This window comes from Bubalus bubalis, chromosome 15, assembly GCF_019923935.1.
Source record: "Bubalus bubalis isolate 160015118507 breed Murrah chromosome 15, NDDB_SH_1, whole genome shotgun sequence".
Taxonomy (NCBI): domain Eukaryota; kingdom Metazoa; phylum Chordata; class Mammalia; order Artiodactyla; family Bovidae; genus Bubalus; species Bubalus bubalis.
In genome coordinates, this window is record NC_059171.1 from 21,169,909 (window position 1) to 21,189,998 (window position 20,090).

At 40.0% G+C, this 20,090-nt stretch overlaps 1 protein-coding gene across 2 annotated transcripts in view; it reads right to left on the bottom strand.

The window, feature by feature from the left end:
- Nucleotides 1-20,090, bottom strand: part of SLC25A32 (solute carrier family 25 member 32) — a 31,608-nt gene that overhangs the window by 1,814 nt on the left and 9,704 nt on the right. Inside the window, exons 2-6 of one of the 2 annotated variants that reach the window (XM_006065077.4) lie at nucleotides 6,584-6,734; nucleotides 4,271-4,356; nucleotides 2,603-2,763; nucleotides 1,624-1,737; nucleotides 1,169-1,314 (exon numbers count right to left, since the gene is read on the bottom strand). In XM_006065077.4, coding sequence (XP_006065139.1) covers nucleotides 1,169-1,314; nucleotides 1,624-1,737; nucleotides 2,603-2,763; nucleotides 4,271-4,356; nucleotides 6,584-6,734 — 658 coding nt within the window. The remainder of the gene's footprint in view (nucleotides 1-1,168; nucleotides 1,315-1,623; nucleotides 1,738-2,602; nucleotides 2,764-4,270; nucleotides 4,357-6,583; nucleotides 6,735-20,090) is intronic. The other variant, XM_025265110.3, reaches the window with a different exon arrangement.

Consider the following 20,090-nt stretch of genomic DNA (forward strand, 5'->3'; position numbering starts at 1 on the left):
GTGTCTGACTCTTTGCGACCCTATGAATCGCAGCATGCCAGGCCTCACTGTCCATCACCAACTCCCGGAGTTCACTCAAACTCACGTCCATCGAGTTGGTGATGCCATCCAGCCACCTCATCCTCTGTTGCCCCCTTTTCCTCCTGCCCCCAATTCCTCCCAGCTTTGGCTCCATCCCTTCATTCTTTCTGGAGTTATTTCTCTACCAATCTCCAGTAGCATATTGGGCACCTACCAACCTGGGGAGTTCCTCTTTCAGTATCCTATCATTTTGCCTTTTCATACTGTTCATGGGGTTCTCAAGGCAAGAATACTGAAGTGGTTTGCCATTTCCTTCTCCAGTGGACCACATTCTGTCAGACCTCTCTACCATGCCCTCCTGTCTTGGGTGGCCCCACAGGGCATGGCTTAATTTCACTGAGTTAGACAAGGCTGTGGTCCTAGTGTGATTAGATTGACTAGTTTTCTGCGATTATGGTTTCAGTGTGTCTGCCCTCTGATGCCCTCTTGCAACACCTACCATCTTACTTGGGTTTCTCTTACCTTGGACATGGGGTATCTAGACAATACTAAATACAGCACACACAAAAATAAAACTTTATTTCCTTCATGCCTACAGTTGGAATACAGCCTTGAAACTTTTCACTTAGGTTCTCAATACAGATTTACTGAAGTGAACTGAATTGAAATGCTGAATATTCTGTTCTGACCTTTTAGAATTAAAAAGAAACATGGGGATGTCTACCTAAAACAGTTTAAGGATTCCCATACCGAAGAACAAGCGTCTCTTCCACATACAGAAACAAGTTAGTTGCAAAAGTCCTGATACCAGTAGAGATGTGGGGCCTTCTTAATTATATTAAATTAGGTTTTTTTATGACTCCCTATGCTCAATGCCATCCATATAGTTTAAAACACCTAAAATTTAATTTTTCAAAACACTTTCACATATCTCATTTGATTTTTATAAACAACTCTGTTAACACAGAAATTCAAATTTTACAAATGAAGTCAAGTCTCATGTAGTAAATGGGATATGTTCAGGAAGGAGCCATCAGCCATGTCTTCATCACAGACATGGTCTTTGCTATAAAACTAACGTCAGTTGGATAGTTTAAGATTTATAAGGTACCTCCTAAGAGCCATTCTAACATACACGTGCTCTTACCTCCATGTCTTTGTCATTACATCCAATACACCATTGTAAAACATATGCTGATCTTGCAGACGAGCTCTTATAACCTGGTAAGGGTATGTTGCTGCCACAGCAAATATTTTGGATAGTGCTGCAACCGATATATATTCTACTGTGCTCTAAAATGACAATATAAGACATTTTTTTTTTTTAGATGGAACTTCTTTAAAAATAAAGATGGGAAAACACTGAAGTGGATCCGTAAGTGAAAACTGGTTTCCTCTCTTAACACAAACTCTGTTTTTAACATTTATCTGCTCTATTTTTAACATTTATGTGTCATTAGCCTGTAAAGTATTTAGCTATAAATTAAATTAGTGGCTGAGTTGGTACTCATTATCATAGCAATACTACTAAGCATGATAAAATTTCCATCTATTAAATGCCCATAAAAGTAAATACCATTTTTTTTTTCAAATTCATCTTACCAATTGTGCTTCTGGTAATCTATTGATATGTTGGTTGTATTTCAACTTCAATAATTCATATGCCATAAACTGAAGGGCACCATGTGATGTTCCAAACAACCCTGGAATAAACCCCTAAAAAAGATAAAGAAAAAAAGGCTAAACTAACCAAGTTCCCAAAGGACCACAGCTTACGGGGAGGGGAGTAAAGAACGGGTGACCTCAATGTGTGACTTAGAGAAATGGTTATTCAAAGTTTTAGACAGTGCTTCTCACCCACCAGTGTCATGATACTACTTTTGGTAATGAGGACAATGGTTTAAAGTACAATTTCAATGCAGACTTCAGTTTTCATAAATTGTTCTTTGCCCAAATTTGGCTTCTCAGGACTGACTACAGGTCATTATGACCAACCTAGATAGCATATTCAAAAGCAGAGACATTACTTTGCCAACAAAGGTCCGTCTAGTCAAGGCTATGGTTTTTCCAGTGGTCATGTATGGATGTGAGAGTTGGACTGTGAAGAAAGCTGAGCACCGAAGAATTGATGCTTTTGAAGTGTGGTGTTGTAGAAGACTCTTGAGAGTCCCTTGGACTGCAAGGAGATCCAACCAGTCCATCCTAAAGGAGATCAGTCCTGGGTGTTCATTGAAAGGACTGATGCTGAAGCTGAAACGCCAATACTTTGGCCACCTGATGCGAAGAACTGAATCATTGGAAAAGACCCTGATGCTGGGAGGGATTGAGGGGAGAAGGAGAAGGGGACAACAGAGGATGAGATGGCTGGATGCATCACCGACTCGATGGACATGAGTTTGGGTAAACTCTGGAAGTTGGTGATGGACAGGGCGGCCTGGCATGCTGCGATTCATGGGGTCGCAAAGAGTCGGACGTGACTTAGTGACTGAACAGACTGACAGGTCATTCAGAACTCAGACAACAGAGCCAAGGGAAATTACAATTGTCAGCTATTAGAAATATGTTGATGATAATTTATTACCTTATACAATCCACGCACACCTTCATACTTATATATTTTCACAAGTGTATCAAACATTCCTTTATACTGCCGCTGTGAAGCATTAACAACACTATCATACTGTAACATGAGGCGAGTTTTTGTTACCCATAGTGGGTTGGTGATGCAGAGGGTCATGGCTCCTGAAATCAGATTTAAATACTATTATTACTCAGCATACAGGTACTTTCTCACTTCTGACAATCCAAATTAAGAACAGTCTGTTTATATAAAGAATGGGGGATGCTTGGGGGTGGTACCTACAACTGTAAGATGTGGTCTCTGAGGCACAGACCTAGGGTTAACAAATGGATAGACATAGTTGTTGGTGGTCTTAAAAAGTCCTCCATGTAGTTAGAAGTAAATTTAAAAGGAGATAAAATGTAAAACACTCCCTTTGAGAGGTGTGAGGACAACAAGGATGTCCTGGCTCCTAAACCAGGTGTGGAGAACGGATGGAGGTCCTGGGAAGCAGACGCTGATGAAGAGATAGAGACGCTTAAGAGAAGGACACAGTACAAGCCAGAGGGACTGAAGACTGGGGAAAAGGACCAGGAAACCAGCATCTCAGCCATCTGTCCATGTGTACACATATACCCACCTCAACTGTATCACAGTCTTCCTCAAACCCACTCAAAGTAGCCTCTATACCTCAAAAATTAAATAACTACCTAAAGACAAAAGTAATATTTACATTCTTTACAGAAAGTGACAAGTTTATAAATAAATAAATAATCTGGTTTAGTTTCTCATTTGCTGCATTTCCTAAGTAGTTTTTTATTCAACAAATATTGAGTCCTATGTGACTTAGGTCTCTGACAGCAGTTAGGTATTCAAAAATGAGCAAGATAATTCTTGCCTTAAAAAATCAATCAGTAAATGAGGGAGGGAGGTTCAAGAGGGAGGGGACATATGTATACCTATGGCTGATTCAAGTTGAGGTTTGGCAGAAACCAACAAAATTCTGTAAAGCAATTACCCTTCAATTAAAAAATAAATCTAAAATTTTAAAATTTTAGTAAACGTTCAGTAAACATTAAGAAACCAGGGTGGGGAAATTTCCTGGTGGTCCAGTGATTAGGACTCAGCGCTTTTACACCTGGTGGGGGAACTAAGCGCTCACAAACTGCGTGGCATGACATGATGTTCCTACTCCCCCCGCCAAACCCCCCCAAAACCACCAAGAGAACAAGGTGTCAACGCAGGACTTATAAGTCCTACTTTGTTTTAAGACCACCCATTCATTAACCCTGTGCCTATGGGACCACATCTTACAGTTGTAGGTACAACCCCTGAGCACCCCCATGAGTCTGAATATTATACATACATGAGGCAATTAAACAAGGCTACTAAATTGTTTAATTTGAAGATTGAAATCATACTTTAATTGAAGAACACTATATCAAATCATCTTAAATCAGAGTCATAAGCACTCTAAATGTTATATCCTTTGTGATAAGTAAAATTCTTGAAATCTACTCAGGGTATCCATCAGTATACCTGCCTTCTAAGAAATTTCATGTGATAACTGATTAGCATAGTTAGAGGAGCATATTTAAACTCAGATGTTCACAGGAAAAAAGGCAAATAAAGAACAAAAGTGAACACCAAGTTGGAAGCTGATGTTTTATATTTCACACACCGCCTTACCAGCTTCAGCAGCTGAGATGAGATATTCTGTTGCCTCTAACCGTTCAGCTCTGCCTTCTGTCTTATATGACTTGATGGCATTGTAACTGGAAGAATAAAACGAAAACACCTGGATAAATATTTGAATGGGAGTCACAAAGCAGGAAATACCATTTTCAACTGTGGGTAATTTAACAATATCCAAAAAGTAGAAGTCAATGCATAATCCAACTACAAAATTAGACCTTTCTCAAATACTGGGTTTACTGGAAGACTACACCATCTCTCCCCCCAAATATGGAAGGCTGGCAATACCTATGTAAAATATTTTCACCACACACTCAACTGTTAATCATAACAAAAGAAAACACAGATGATATCATGAGAGATTCAGAAATTACTACTGATCAGAGAAGGCTCTGTGGAGGAGGCAGCACTGAGCCAGGTATGGGGAAACAGGAGCACGAGTAAAGTGATGGGAAGTGGATGGGAAGACCTGGTTAGTTGAGCCACACTTGAATGAAACACTGACATTTCTGCTTTACTTGGCAGAAAACAGCCACAAAATACTTCTGAGTTAAGCGAGTTATCAATCTCCTTTTTTCTCTAACTCCAATTTCCATCTTCTTCCAGGAAGACAACTTCAACTAAATAAATCTTTTCAAACTTGACCAATCCATTTCGTCATAAAACAAGTATATTGTTTTATTATATGATGATTTCAACACATTAAACCTTACATGGCTTGCCCTTACAAACTGTTTAAAGAATCCACACAACTCTAAAGTTATTAACACAATAAATTTTATACATACAGTTTCACCCATCTAAGCATTCCTTACAACTGAAAATAAGAAAAATATTTAAACAATATTAAGGCTGGTTTTTATTTTGCTTTCACTTACAAAACATTTTAAGGTTGGTTTGGATACTGCCATAAGATTATAAGAGATCAAGTAAACTACAGGACACAAAAGAGGAAAAGGCAAATATACCAGGAGAAACAGTGGAAACAGTGGCTAACTTTATTTTCTGGGGCTCCAAAATCACTGCAGATGGTGACTGTAGCCATGAGACAAAAATATGCTTGCTCCTTGGAAGAAAAGTTATGACCAACCTAGACAGCATGTTAAAAAGCAGAGACATTACTTTGCCAACAAAGGTCCGTCTAGTCAAGGCTATGGTTTTTCCAGTAGGCATGTATGGATGTGAGAAAGCTGAGCACCAAAGAATTGATGCTTTTGAACTGTGGTGCTGGAGAAGTCTCCTGAGAGTCCCTTGGACTGCAAGGAGATCCAACCAGTCCATCCTAAAGGAAATCAGTCCTGAATGTTCATTGGAAGGACTGATGTTAAAGCTGAAACTCTAATGCTTTGGCCACCTGATGCAAAGAGTTGACTCATTTGAAAAGACCCTGATGCTGGGAAAGATTGAAGGTGAGAGGAGAAGGGGATGACAGAGGATGAGATGGTTGGATGGCATCATTGACTAAATGGACATGAGTTTGAGTGAACTCCGGGAGTTGGTGATGGACAGGGAGGCCTGGCGTGCTGCAGTTCACGGGGTCACAAAGAGTTGGACATAACTGAGCGACTGAACTGAACTGAACTGATGTTTCCCTAAAATGCCATGTATTAAACAAAAGCCTCCCCATTCATGGATTCAGTTTCAAACATCAGAGGTAAGCTCAGGGCAGCACACGCTCCTCCACCGCAGGGTTATAACGCTTTGTTTCCTCACCCTTGAACACTCAGTAACTTGAATGTGGCTGCCACAGGCACTGCCTGTGGCTTCTTCAGTAAGCATCCACTGGCAGGTATAACAAATCGTGACGCCAGTAAAGGAGTGAGGAAATGAACGAGCTCTGAAGATGAAGGAGCAGGTCAAACAGGAGATAAGAAGAAACATGCCTCAAGACTCTTTCAGTAATGCACTGGTTTTGACTTTCTTTTCCCAAAGTGCTGTCCTGTGATACATGTTCTGATGAGGGCTCCAAGATCTGTCCACTTCTGCTCTTTCAACTTCAGTATGAATCACATGTATTTTGGGAAGCCACCTTCCTGATTCATTTCACAGAAATGGTTTCTGGAAGAGTGTCCATCTCATCCTTTTACCTTCTTCCTATTAAGAACTTTTTCCAAAACCAAATGCCTCTGATAAATGATTAAAGCTTACAGAAAATGAGACTAATAAGGCATTCTATGCTTCCTAACTCTTGAAGTCAGAGAAACTGCTTAAATGATCATTTTGCTTCACCAACAGATTTTTTAAAAAATAATTAAAAACAAAAATTCCTTTTTATTTACAACTGTAAAATCTCCCAGAGCTACTCACAAAAAAAAGTAGAGTCCCCAGGATAAACCTGCACCCCACACATTTGGGGTTACTCCTTGGTAAAGTCCCCGTAGTCCATCAAGTTTCCAAATGGTGGTCAAGCAATGCAAAATTCCTTTATATTTTGGTCTCAATTCCAATCCGTCACTCACTGCAGTAAAGGATACACAGAGTTAGGTGGAAGCAAAGTTCTAGCTCTGAATTATAAACATATGTCACACAACCAGTCATATAAAGGAGGTAAATTCAAAAGAAAATCATTTTTTGTTGATAAAATTATTTTCCAGGATTTGACATTTTAAAACTAATACATTCATATATTTATCCAAGTTTTAAGTGCTTAGTATGCTCTCAATAAAAGCTTGGATAAAAATATGAGCAGTGATAAAGAAAGAAAATATAGAGAATGGAATAAATGTTTCTGGAAATTCTCTTGCCACCATCCCCACCAACACACACATCAACAGAAGAGAAAGTAGAAAATCTCATCCATTCTTTTCTCTCAAAAGTTCTAAATTAATAAAACATGATAGGGCAAAACAAAAACTAAGTGATACAATATACATTCTATGTTTTTTAAATAAGAATTCCATAAGAATGTTTTGGAAGTTTAAAAGATAACACTTATTTTAAGTAACTTCTGTTTTATGAAAGATTCCACAAACCAAGAAGAGATTGAAAAGAGTAATACAGACGTAATATATCTAATTTACAAAAAAGGATTCACAAATAAGAAAACGACAAACAGTCCCTAAAACTTTTATGGGCAAATTACATCAACTGCTGATTCACAGAAAATTACACACGGTTAAATGGAATAGAATGGACAGGCCAGAAATAAACCCACCCGCTTATGGCCAATTAATTTGTGACAAAGGAGGCAAGAACATACAATGGAGAAGACAGTCCCCTCATAAGTGTGCTGGGAAAACTGGATAGCTACGTGCAAAAGAATGGAATTAGAACATTCGCTAACACCATGTACGAAATAAACTGAAAATGGATTAAAGACCTAAATTTAAGAATGGATACCATAAAACTCTTTAAGAGGGAAACATAGGCAGAACACTCTTTGACATAAATTGCAGCAAAATCTTTTTGGATCCACCTCCTACAGTAATAAAATAAAAACAAAAATAAACAAAGAGGACCTAATTATACTCGAAAGCTTTTGGATCTGGCAATCCCATTCCTTGGCAAGTATCTGGAGAAAACTCTCATTCAAAAAGATAAATGCACCTCAATGTTCACTGCAGCATGATTTACAAGAGCCAAGACACAGAAGCAACTTAAATGTCCAATGACAGATGAATGGATAAAGATAATGATATATATATACACGCAAAGAGTCAGACATGACTGTGCAACCGAGCACACACACACACACACACACACACACAGATATACATACACACAATGGAATAATACAGAAGAACGAAATGATGTCATTTGCAGCAATACGGATGGACCTATACTAACTGAAGTCAAAGACAAATATCATATGATATTGCTCACATGTGGAATCTAGAAAAATGATACAAACCAACTTATTTACAAAACAGAAATAGACTCAGACTTGGAAAACAAACTTGTGGTTACCAAAGGGGAAAGGTGAGGGTAAGGGGTAAATTAGAAAGCTAGGATTAACATACACATACTACTGTATATAAAATAATCAACAAGGACCTAAGGGTGGAGCACAGGGAACTCTACTCAATACTCTTTAATAACCTATATAGAAAAAGAATAGATACATGCATACGTATGTAACTGAATCACTTTACTGTACACCTGAAACTAACACAATGTTGTAAATGAACTATATTCAATATAAAATAAAAAAATTTAAAAAAGAATATCACACATACAACATGAGAAATTAAGCAAATATTTTATAAATGGAGTATAACCTCTAAAAACTGTGAATTACTATGTTGTACACCTGTAATATATAATATTGTATTTGATAAAAAAGCACTGAGTTTTCAACCTCACCAATAAAAGACAAATTAGACAAGGTAGATTTTTCTCATTTTTTACCTTCAGAATTAAAAGAGCTTTATGATTTGTTATAGCGAAATTTTCATGGCCTTTTTGAGAGAAGTTTAACACTATCTAGTAAGACGCTTACTCCTTGGAAGGAAAGTTATGACCAACCTAGATAGCATATTAAAAAGCAAAGACATTACTTTGTCAATAAAGGTCCATCTAGTCAAGGCTACGGTTTTTCCAGTAGGCATGTATGGATGTGAAAGTTGGACTATAAAGAAAGCCGAGCGCCGAAGAATTGATGCTTTTGAACTGTGGTGTTGGAGAAGACTCTTGAGAGTCCCCTGGACTGCAAGGAGATCCAACCAGTCCATCCTAAAGGAGATCAGTCCTGGGTGTTCATTGGAAGGACTGATGCTGAAGCTGAAACTCCAATACTTTGGCCACCTGATGCGAAGAGCTGACTCATTTGAAAAGACCATGATGCTGGGAAAGATTGAGGGCAGAAGGAGAAGGGGACGACAGGATGAGATGGTTGGATGGCATCACTGACTCAATGGACATGGGTTTGGGTAAACTGCGGGAGTTGGTGATGGACAGGGAGGCCTGGCATTTTGCAGTTCATGAGGTCGCAAAGAGTCAGAGACTACTGAGCAACTAAACTGAACTGACTGAATAAAAATTCAAATGCAATTATTCCTTGACTTAGAAGTTCCATTACAAATATATCCTATTTAAATATGGCCCCAAATTTACAAAGATACACATACAACGAGGTTCACTGAAGCATCTTCTGTGATGGCAAAAGTGAAAGTAATTTCAATATCCCAAAACAGGGAAATGTTTAGATAAATTATGATATATTTATACTGTGGACTACTCTAAGTATTCAGAAAGATTGACGGCTATAAAAGGAACAGACTGAAACACTGCATATGGTTAATAGTAGCTATCTGCAGAGAACGAGACTGGCTATGAGTAGTTACAGGGGAAGAATGATAACAACAATTCAACAATACAAATTTGACGATGTAAAGTAAACAATAATGACGTACCTTTTGTAATAAAATAAAACAAAGCAGGTCTAGGGAAAACTTTTTAACTTATTTCTGTTACCCTTCACCCAAGAACATTTTCAGATGCTTCACATCTCCAATAGAAGTACTTTTTAAAACCTTCTTCATGTAATAAATATTAAATTAGCATACAATTGGGCTTCCCTGACAGCTCAGTTGGTAAAGAATCCGCCTGCAATGCAGGAGACCCTGGTTCGATTCCTGGGTTGGGAAGAACCACTGGAGAAGGGATAGGCTACTCACTTCAGTATTCTTGGGCCTCCCTTGTGGCTCAGCTGGTAAGGAATCTGCCTGCAATGTGGGAGACCTGGGTTTGATCCCTGGGTTGGGAAGATTTCCCTGGAGAAGGAAAAGCTTCCCTGGTGGCTCAGATGGTAAAGTATCTGCCTGCAATGTGGGCGACCTAGGTTCGATAACTGGGTTGGGAAGATCCCCTGGAGAAGGAAATGGCAATCCACTCCAGTATCCTTGCCTGGAGAATTCTATGAACAGAGGGGCCAGATGGGCTACAGTCCATAGGGTTGCAAAGAGTCAGACACGACTGAGTAACTTCACTTTCACTTTCAGCATACAATCACTAAAAATGGTGTTTAAAAAAGCAAAACATGTATGCTGCAGAACATTTACAAAATATAGGAAGGCATGTGCTCAGTCACTAGGTCGTGGTCAACTCTTCACGACCCCATAGACTGTAGCCTGCCAGGCTCCTCTGTCCATGGAATTTTCCAGGCAAGAATACTGGAGCGGGTTGCCATTTCCTTCTCCAACAGGAAGGCGTAAAGAAAATAAAAACCACGCACAATGCCACCACTCCAAGATGACTGCCCTTATTGTACTATATTTCTTCCCTTTCTTTTGTCTGTGGATATAAATGCCAGTCCTCTACCTCTAGACCAGACCCTTTTGTTGATCTTCAAATCTACATAAATAATGCAACTAACAAACATTGCAGCTTGAACAAATCCAAAACTGAACTAGTTTTCTCCACTCCTTTTGAAGATGCTCTTATTCACTACTCTGTGTTGGTCAATAAACAGGGATTCTCTGGTAGCTCAAACAGTAAAGAATCTGCCTGCAATGCAGGAGACCCTGGTTTGATCCCTGAGTCGGGAAGATCCCTTGGAGAAGAGAATGGTATTCTCCACTCCAGTATTCTTGCCTGGAGAATCCACGGACAGAGGAGCTTGGCAGGCTACAGTCCATGGGGTCTCAAGAGCTGGACCCGGCTTAGCAACTAACACATCATCTATACAGATGCTCAAGACAGAAACCTTGAGACTCCTCCTTTCACAACCTCTTACCAATTAAGACACCCTGTTGATTCTACATCCCAAGTCTTTCCTGGACCCGTCCATGTCTCTCAGTTCACACTGCCGTTGCCCATTTAGAACACCATCACTAGCAACAGAAATTAAATTAGCTTTCTCATCTCCAGTTTTGCTGCCTTGCCCCACTAGTTGCACTGCAGGTTGAGAAAGCTTTCTAGAAATGTGCATTTCAGTAAGTCACTTATTTATTATATTTAAAACTATTCTACACCCCAAACAATAAAGAACATTATTCATTAACACATTACATAAGACCCTCCATTACTCTTCTGCCACAAGCCCCAGTCTCCTCTTCATTCTCTCTCTCTGTTCAACACAGCTGCCTTAGGGAACTTACTGCATAGTACTTGGCTCACTGAAACCTACACTTCAAAAATATTTGATGAAAATTGCTAGAATGTTCAACAGTTTTCAGTTCGTACACAGCCTCTGACCTTAAAACTTTGGCACAGGCTATTGATGGTCTGCTACAAAAACTCTCTTCCTACCTATTCCTTTACACAGGTAACTTTGATTCCTCTTTCAGGTCTCAGTTTAACAATCGTTTCCTTTGGGGAGCCCTTCATTCCCTCTAGATGTGGTTTCCCATGGCATACCATACATTCCCTACCATAATAAAATACTCTTTGTTGCAATAATTTGTGGGATTGTTTGTTTTGTTCAATTATCCTGGCTTCTCATTGCTCTGTGAGAGCAGAGACTACTTTTTCATTGCAATATGGACACTCCAATCATAGTACTTTGTATAATGTAGGCTCTCAAAATATATGTGCTCAACTGATATAGCCTAAACGTCTTCCATTTCCTTTCCAGAACCAGAGTCCACTCTTCTCTACCATGTTCTGCCCTAGAAGTCTGATGTTGCCTCTAGCTTCTAGTTGAGTTGGGTTGGTGGTGAGCCCAGGCAGATGAAAGGGACAGAAGAGAGCAGATGCAGATATTAATATTTATTCTTGCAGAGGTTGCCTTTGGTAGGCTGCATTCTTCTGCTGAAGGTCACAGTTCCTCTCAAGGTGGCCCTCTCTCAATGACTCTCCCTGTCCTGGGGTCCTTCAGGTGACAACAGCCCAAACTGTTTCTAGTCCCAAAATACTGCATTATTCCTTGTGGTTTTCCTATAAAATGCGTTGTTTTTGTTCAGTTCCTAAGTCATTCTCTTTGCGACCCCATGGTTGCAAGGTTTCCCTGTCCTCCACTATTTCCTGGAGTTTGCTCAAATTTATGTTCATTGAGTTGGTGATACAATCCAACCATCTTATCCTCTGCCACCCTCTTCTCCTTTTGCCTTCAATCTTTATCAGCATCAGGGTCTTTTCCAGTGAGTCAGCTCTTCCCATCAGGTAGCCAAAGTATTGGAACTTCAGCATCAGTCCTCCCAATGAATATTCAGGGTTGATTCCTTTAGGATTGACTTGTTTGATCTCCTTGCAGTCCAAGGGACTCTCAAGAGTCTTCTCCAGCACCACAATTTGAAGGCATCAATTCTTTGATGCTGTCTTTTTTATGGTTCAACTTTCATATTTGTACATGTCTACTGGAAAAACCATAGGTTTGACTATACAGACCTTTGTCAGCCAAGTGATGTCTCTGCTTTTTAATACACTGTCTAGGTTTGTCATAGTTTTTCTTCCAAGCAGAATCTTTTAATTTCATGGTTGCAGACACCATCCACAGTGATTTTGCCATGAAATGATGGGACCAGATGCCATGATTTTAGTTTTTTGAATGTTGAGTGTTAAGCCAGCCTCTTCACTTTCCTCTTTCACCTTCGTCAAGAGCCTCTGTCATTCCTTTTTGCTTTCTGCCATTAGGGTGGTGGTGTCTGCATATCTGAGGTTATTGGTATTTCTCCCTGCAGTCTTGATTCCAGCTTGTGATTCATCCAGTCTGGCATTTTGCATGATGTTCTTTCCATATAAGTTAAATAAACAGGGTGAGAACATACAGCCTTGTCCTACTAACCTGGTTCCATCTTTGTAAACAGTCCTTTTGCTGCACTCAATATGCCAGCAAATGTGGAAACTCAGCAGGAGCCACAGGACTGGAAAAGCTCAGTTTTCATTCCAATCCTAAAGAAGGGCAATGCTGAAAAATTTTCAAACTACTGGGCAATTGCACTCATTTCCCATGTTAGTAAGGTTATGCTCAAAATCCTTCCAGCTAGGCTTTAGCAGTATGTGTATCAAGAACTTCCAGATGTACAGCTGGATTTAGAAAAGGCAGAGGAATCAAAGATCAAACTACCAACATTCACTGGATCATAAAGAAAGCAAAGGAATTTCAGAAAAATATCAACTTTTGCTTCACTGACTACGCTAAAGCCTTTGACTGTGTGGATCACAACAAACTGGAGAATTTATCGAGAGATAGGAATACCAGACCACCTTACCTGTCTCCTGAGAAACCTGTATTTGGGTCAAGAAGCAACAATTAGAACCTTACATAGAACAACTGACTGGTTCAAAACTGGGAAATGAGTACAACAAGGCTGTATATTGTCACAGTCAATATATATCCAGTCAACAAGGCTGTATACTTATTTAAGTTATATGCAGAGTACATCATGTGTAATGATGGGCTGGATGAAGCACAAGCTGGAATCAAGATTGCTGGGAGAAATATCAACAACCTTAGACATACAGATGATACCACTCTAACGGCAGAAAACGAAGAGGAACTAAAGAACCTTTTGATGAGAGTGAAAGAGGAGAGTGAAAGGCTGGCTTAAAACTCAACATTCAAAAAGTAAGATTATGGCATCCGGTCCCATCACTTCAAGGCAAATAGAAGAGGAAAAGGTAGAAGCAGTGACAGATTTTCTTTTCTAGGGCTCCAAAGTCACTGTGGATGGTGTCTATAGCCATGTTATTGGAAGATGCTTGCTTCTTGGAAGGAAAGCTGTGACAAACCTAGACAGCATATTAAAAAGCAGAGACAGCACTTGTCCAACAAAGGTCCATATAATCAAACCTATGGTTTTCCCAGCAGTCATGTATGGATGTGAGAGTTGGACCATAAAGAAAGCTGAGCACTGAAGAATTGATGCATTTGAATTGTGGTGTTGGAGAAGACTCTTGAGAGTCCCTTGGACTGCAAGGAGATCAACCAGTCAATCCTAAAGGAAATCAACTTTAAATATTCATCCGAAGGACTCCAACACTTTGGCCACCTGATGTGAATAGCAGGTTCATTGGAAAAGACCCTGATGTTGGGAAAGATTGAAAGAAAAAGGAGAAGAGGGTTGCAAAAGATGGGATAGTTATAGGATCACTGACTCAATGGACATGAACTTGAGCAAACTTCGGGAAACAGTGAAGGACAGGGAAGCCTGCAGTGCTGCAGTCCATGGGGTCGCAAAGAGTCAGATATGACTTAGCCACTGAACAACAACAATGCTCCAAGAGCTGTCCTATTTTGAATGTGTCTTCTGTTTCCTACAGGGAAATGGAATGAAAGGGAATGCCAAATTTATAATACTGATTATGTTTTTATAAAATAAATATATGGTAAAATAGGATTTCCAAAAGATCCCCTCGTTCTCCCCCCAAAAAGATTTCTAAAGCCTTTCAAAACTAAGATCTGAACAACAATATGATGGTGCTGCCTCTCACAGATATCCCATCATTCGTACAAACAGTCCTCTGGCTGACATGTGAATTGTTTTTTTCTCTTCGCTATTATCAAAAGGTCTCTAAAGAATATTCTTGTCAACAATTTGCACAAATCCTTTTATACTTAGAAGGGGAATTAGAAGGGGTTAAAGGGTATAAATTTAAGGTTACAAATTTCACACTGAAAACTGTCCCCCCAGAAAATTTATACAAATTACAGTCCACTAGTCAAATCCAGGCATGCCTAGTTCAGTGTGCCCTTGCCACTACTTTTGTGCATACTGCAGCCTGGCAAAGAGACACTATATACCAATGCCAGGCAAAGGGGGAAAGCCAGTTTCTTTCATCATTAACCTAACAATGTTACACCATGAAGTGAGATAAAGTACACTAGGCTTTGTTAGAAGACCCAGGTTTTGATATTTAACTTCCCTCATTAGCTACCTGGTGTTTTCTTCCTGAGCTTTAGAATCCTCAGCTAAAGCTTTAGCATTCTTAGGCCACAGGATTGGAAAAGGTCAGTTTTCATTCCAATCCCAAAGAAAGGCAATGCCAAAGAATGCTCAAACTACCGCACAATTGCACTCATCTCACATGCTAGTAAAGTAATGCTCAAAATTCTCCAAGCCAGGCTTCAGCAATATGTGAACCGTGAACTTCCTGATGTTCAAGCTGGTTTTAGAAAAGGCAGAGGAACCAGAGATCAAATTGCCAACATCCGCTGGATCATGGAAAAAGCAAGAGAGTTCCAGAAAAACATCTATTTCTGCTTTATTGACTATGCCAAAGCCTTTGACTGTGTGGATCACAATAAACTGTAGAAAATCCTGAAAGAGATGGGAATATCAGACCACCTGATCTGCCTCTTGAGAAATTTGTATGCAGGTTAGGAAGCAACAGTTAGAACTGGACATGGAACAACAGACTGGTTCCAAATAGGAAAAGGAGTTCATCAAGGCTGTATATTGTCACCCTGTTTATTTAACTTATATGCAGAGTACCTCATGAGAAACACTGGACTGGAAGAAACACAAGCTGGAATCAAGATTGCCGGGAGAAATATCAATAACCTCAGATATGCAGATGACACCACCCTTATGGCAGAAAGTGAAGAGGAACTCAAAAGCCTCTTGATGAAAGTGAAAGTGGAGAGTGAAAAAGTTGGCTTAAAGCTTAACATTCAGAAAACGAAGATCATGGCATCCGGTCCCACCACTTCATGGAAAATAGATGGGGAAACAGTGTCAGACTTTATTTTTTGGGGCTCCAGAATCACTGTAGATGGTGACTACAGCCATGAAATTAAAAGACGCTTACTCCTTGGAAGGAAAGTTATGACCAACCTAGATAGCATATTCAAAAGCAGAGACATTACTTTGCCAACAAAGGTTCGTCTAGTCAAGGCTATGGTTTTTCCTGTGGTCATGCATGGATGTGAGAGTTGGACTGTGAAGAAGGCTGAGTGCTGAAGAATTGATGCTTTTGAACTGTGGTGTTGGAGAAGACTCTTGAGAGTCCCTTGGACTGCAAGGAGATCCAACCAGTCCATTCTGAAGGAGCTCAGCCCTGGGATTTCTTTGGAAGGAATGATGCTAAAGCTGAAACTCCAGTACTTTTGGCCACCTCATGCGAAGAGTTGACTCATTGGAAAAGACTCTGATGCTGGGAGGGATTGGGGGTAGGAGGAGAAGGGGATGACAGAGGATGAGATGGCTGGATGGCATCACTGACTCAATGGATGTGAGTCTGGGTGAACTCTGGGAGTTGGTGATGGACAGGGAGGCCTGGTGTGCTGCGATTCATGGGGTCTCAAAGAGTCGGACACGACTGAGCGACTGAACTTTAGCATCCTCTTTTATAAAAAAGTGGGAATAAATATTCCCTACCTCGCAGGTTGTTGTGAGTTTTATAAAAGATAAGTTTAAAGGGATGTAGCTGAGTAACTGGTTCTCAAGAAATGTTTTACTGTGTACTTTATAATCTTTCTGGTGGTTCCCTTGGATTTCATGGCTCTCATTTTCCTGTATTAAATGCCTTCTAAGTAAGTTTTCCTTTCAATAAGCTCACAACACAATTTTTCTTTTGAGATTAAAAAAAACAAAACAAAAAGAAATCACACAAAATCATTGATTCATATATGAACCAATGATTCCTTTGTTTTGAGAAGTCATTTAATCCTAGAAATAGAGTATGAAGTATCTCAATAATAGGCAACATCATTCTGTACCCTATACTTCATTAATACTATAACCTTATCTACTTTATCATATATTTAGGATCAAATCTTTAATTTTGAAAAATATTCATTTATTCACACATAATTTTTTGTTAAAAAAAAAAATTTAAGAAAACAATGTATTGATTCCTTATCATTGCCAGGCAAAGAAGGAATATAAGCCTAAGTAGGACACAAACTCTGACTCTGAGGAGGATATAATTCTCAAGGCAAAATGGACAATCTCATGACAAAGTCATAAGCACTGTGGTACACCTATGAAGAGCTATAAGAATAAGGAAGAAACATGATCACCACTGTATATAGGAGCACCTGGAGAGAGGCAGGAGGGTGACAGGGAAAGCGAGGGAGCAGATAAAGGGGAGAGTCCTGAAGATGATTAGAAACTTCCCTTTGGGAAATGGAGAGAAAATTTCTCTCTAGACAAGTAGACAGCTCATACAAATACATGAAGCATCACAGCACCTGGCGCTGTTGGGGAGAATCCTGGACATAGTACAGCTGAAGCACACAGCTCTTAGAGGGAAAGGATGGTAGGAAATGAGCTTATGAAGAAGGACAAGGGCCTCTTTAAGGACAGAACTGCATCCTTCCTCTATTCATATATTGAAGCCCTAACCCCCAATGTGAGTGTACTTGAGATAGGGCCTCAGTTCAATTCAGTCGCTCAGTCGTGTCCGACTCTTTGTGACCCCACGAATCACAGCACGCCAGGCCTCCCTGTCCATCACCAACTCCCGGAGTTCACCCAGACTCACGTCCATCGAGTCAGTGATGCCATCCAGCCATTTCATCCTCTGTCATCCCCTTCTCCTCCTGCCCCCAATCCCTCCCAGCATCAGAGTCTTTTCCAATGAGTCAACTCTTCGCATGAGGTGGCCAAAGTACTGGACTTTCAGCTTTAGCATCATTCCTTCCAAGGAAATCCCAGGGCTGAGCTCCTTCAGAATGGACTGGTTGGATCTCCTTGCAGTCCAAGGCACTCTCAAGAGTCTTCTCCAACACCACAGTTCAAAAGCATCAATTCTTCGGCACTCAGCCTTCTTCACAGTCCAACTCTCACATCCATACATGACCACTGGAAAAACCATAGCCTTGACTAGACGGACCTTTGTTGGCAAAGTAATGTCTCTGCTTTTGAATATGCTATCTAGGTTGGTCATAACTTTCCTTCCAAGGAGTAAGCGTCTTTTAATTTCATGGCTGTAGTCACCATCTGCAGTGATTCTGGAGCCCCAAAAAATAAAGTCTGACACTGTTTCCCTATCTATTTCCCATGAAGTGATGGGACCGGATGCCATGATCTTCGTTTTCTGAATGTTAAGCTTTAAGCCAACTTTTTCACTCTCCACTTTCACCTTCATCAAGAGGCTTTTGAGTTCCTCTTCACTTTCTGCCATAAGGGTGGTGTCATCTGCATATCTGAGGTTATTGGTATTTCTCCCAGCAATCTTGATTTCAGCTTGTGTTTCTTCCAGAACAGCGTTTCTCATGATGTACTCTGCATATAAGTTAAATAAGCAGGGTGACAATATACAGCTTTGACGTATTCCTTTTTCCAATTTGGAACCAGTCTGTTGTTCCATGTCCAGTTCTAACTGTTGCTTCCTAACCTGTATACAAATTTCTCAAGAGGCAGATCAGGTGGTCTGATATTCCCATCTCTTTCAGGATTTTCCACAGTTTATTGTGATCCACACAGTCAAAGGCTTTGGCATAGTCAATAAAGCAGAAATAGATGTTTTTCTGGAACTCTCTTGCTTTTTCCATGATCCAGCGGATGTTGGCAATTTGATCTCTGGTTCCTCTGCCTTTTCTAAAACCAGCTTGAACATCAGGAAGTTCACGGTTCACATATTGCTGAAGCCTGGCTTGGAGAATTTTGAGCATTACTTTACTAGCATGTGAGATGAGTGCAATTGTGCGGTAGTTTGAGCATTCTTTGGCATTGCCTTTCTTTGGGATTGGAATGAAAACTGACCTTTTCCAGTCCTGTGGCCACTGCTGAGTTTTCCAAATTTGCTGGCGTATTGAGTGCAGCACTTTCACAGCATCATCTTTCAGGATTTGAAAGAGCTCAACTGGAATTCCATCACCTCTTCTAGCTTTTTTCGTAGTGATGCTTTCTAAGGCCCACTTGACTTCACATTCCAGGATGTCTGGCTCTAGGTCAGTGATCACACCATCGTGATTATTTGGGTCGTGAAGATCTTTTTCGTATAGTTCTTCTGTGTATTCTTGCCACCTCTTCTTAATATCTTCTGCTTCTGTTAGGTCCATACCATTTGTGTCCTTTATCGAGCCCATCTTTGCATGAAATGTTCCTTTGGTATCTCTGATTTTCTTGAAGAGATCTCTAGTCTTTACCATTCTGTTGTTTTCCTCTATTTCTTTGCATTGATCGCTGAAGAAGGCTTTCTTATCTCTTCTTGCTATTCTTTGGAACTCTGCATTCAGATGCTTATATCTTTCCTTTGCTCCTTTGCTTTTTCCTTCTCTTTTCACAGCTATTTGTAAGGTCTCCCCAGACAGCCATTTTGGTTTTTTGCATTTCTTTTCCATGGGGATGGTCTTGATCCCTGTCTCCTGTACAATGTCACGAACCTCATTCCATAGTTCATCAGGCACTCTATCTATCAGATCTAGGCCCTTAAATCTATTTCTCACTTCCACTGTACAATCATAAGGGATTTGATTTAGGTCATACCTGTATGGTCTAGTGGTTTTCCCTGCTTTCTTCAATTTAAGTCTGAATTTGGCAATAAGGAGTTTATGGTCTGAGCCACAGTCAGCTCCTGGTCTTGTTTTTGCTGACTGTATAGAGCTTCTCCATCTTTGGCTGCAAAGAATATAATCAATCTGATTTTGGTGTTGACCATCTGATGATGTCCATGTGTAGAGTCTTCTCTTGTGTTGCTGGAAGACAGTGTTTGTTATGATCAGTGCATTTTTTTGGCAAAACTCTATTAGTCTTTGCCCTGCTTCATTCCATATTCCAAGGCCAAATTTGCCTGTTACTCCAGGTGTTTCTTGACTTCCTACCTTTGCATTCCAGTCCCCTATAATGAAAAGGACATCTTTTTTGGGTGTTAGTTCCAAAAGGTCTTGTAAGTCTTTATAGAATTGTTCAACTTCAGCTTCTTCAGCGTTACTGGTTGGGGCATAGACTTGGATTACTGTGATATTGAATGGTTTGCCTTAGAAACAAACAGAGATCATTTTGTCATTTTTGATATTGCATCCAAGTACTGCATTTCGGACTCTTTT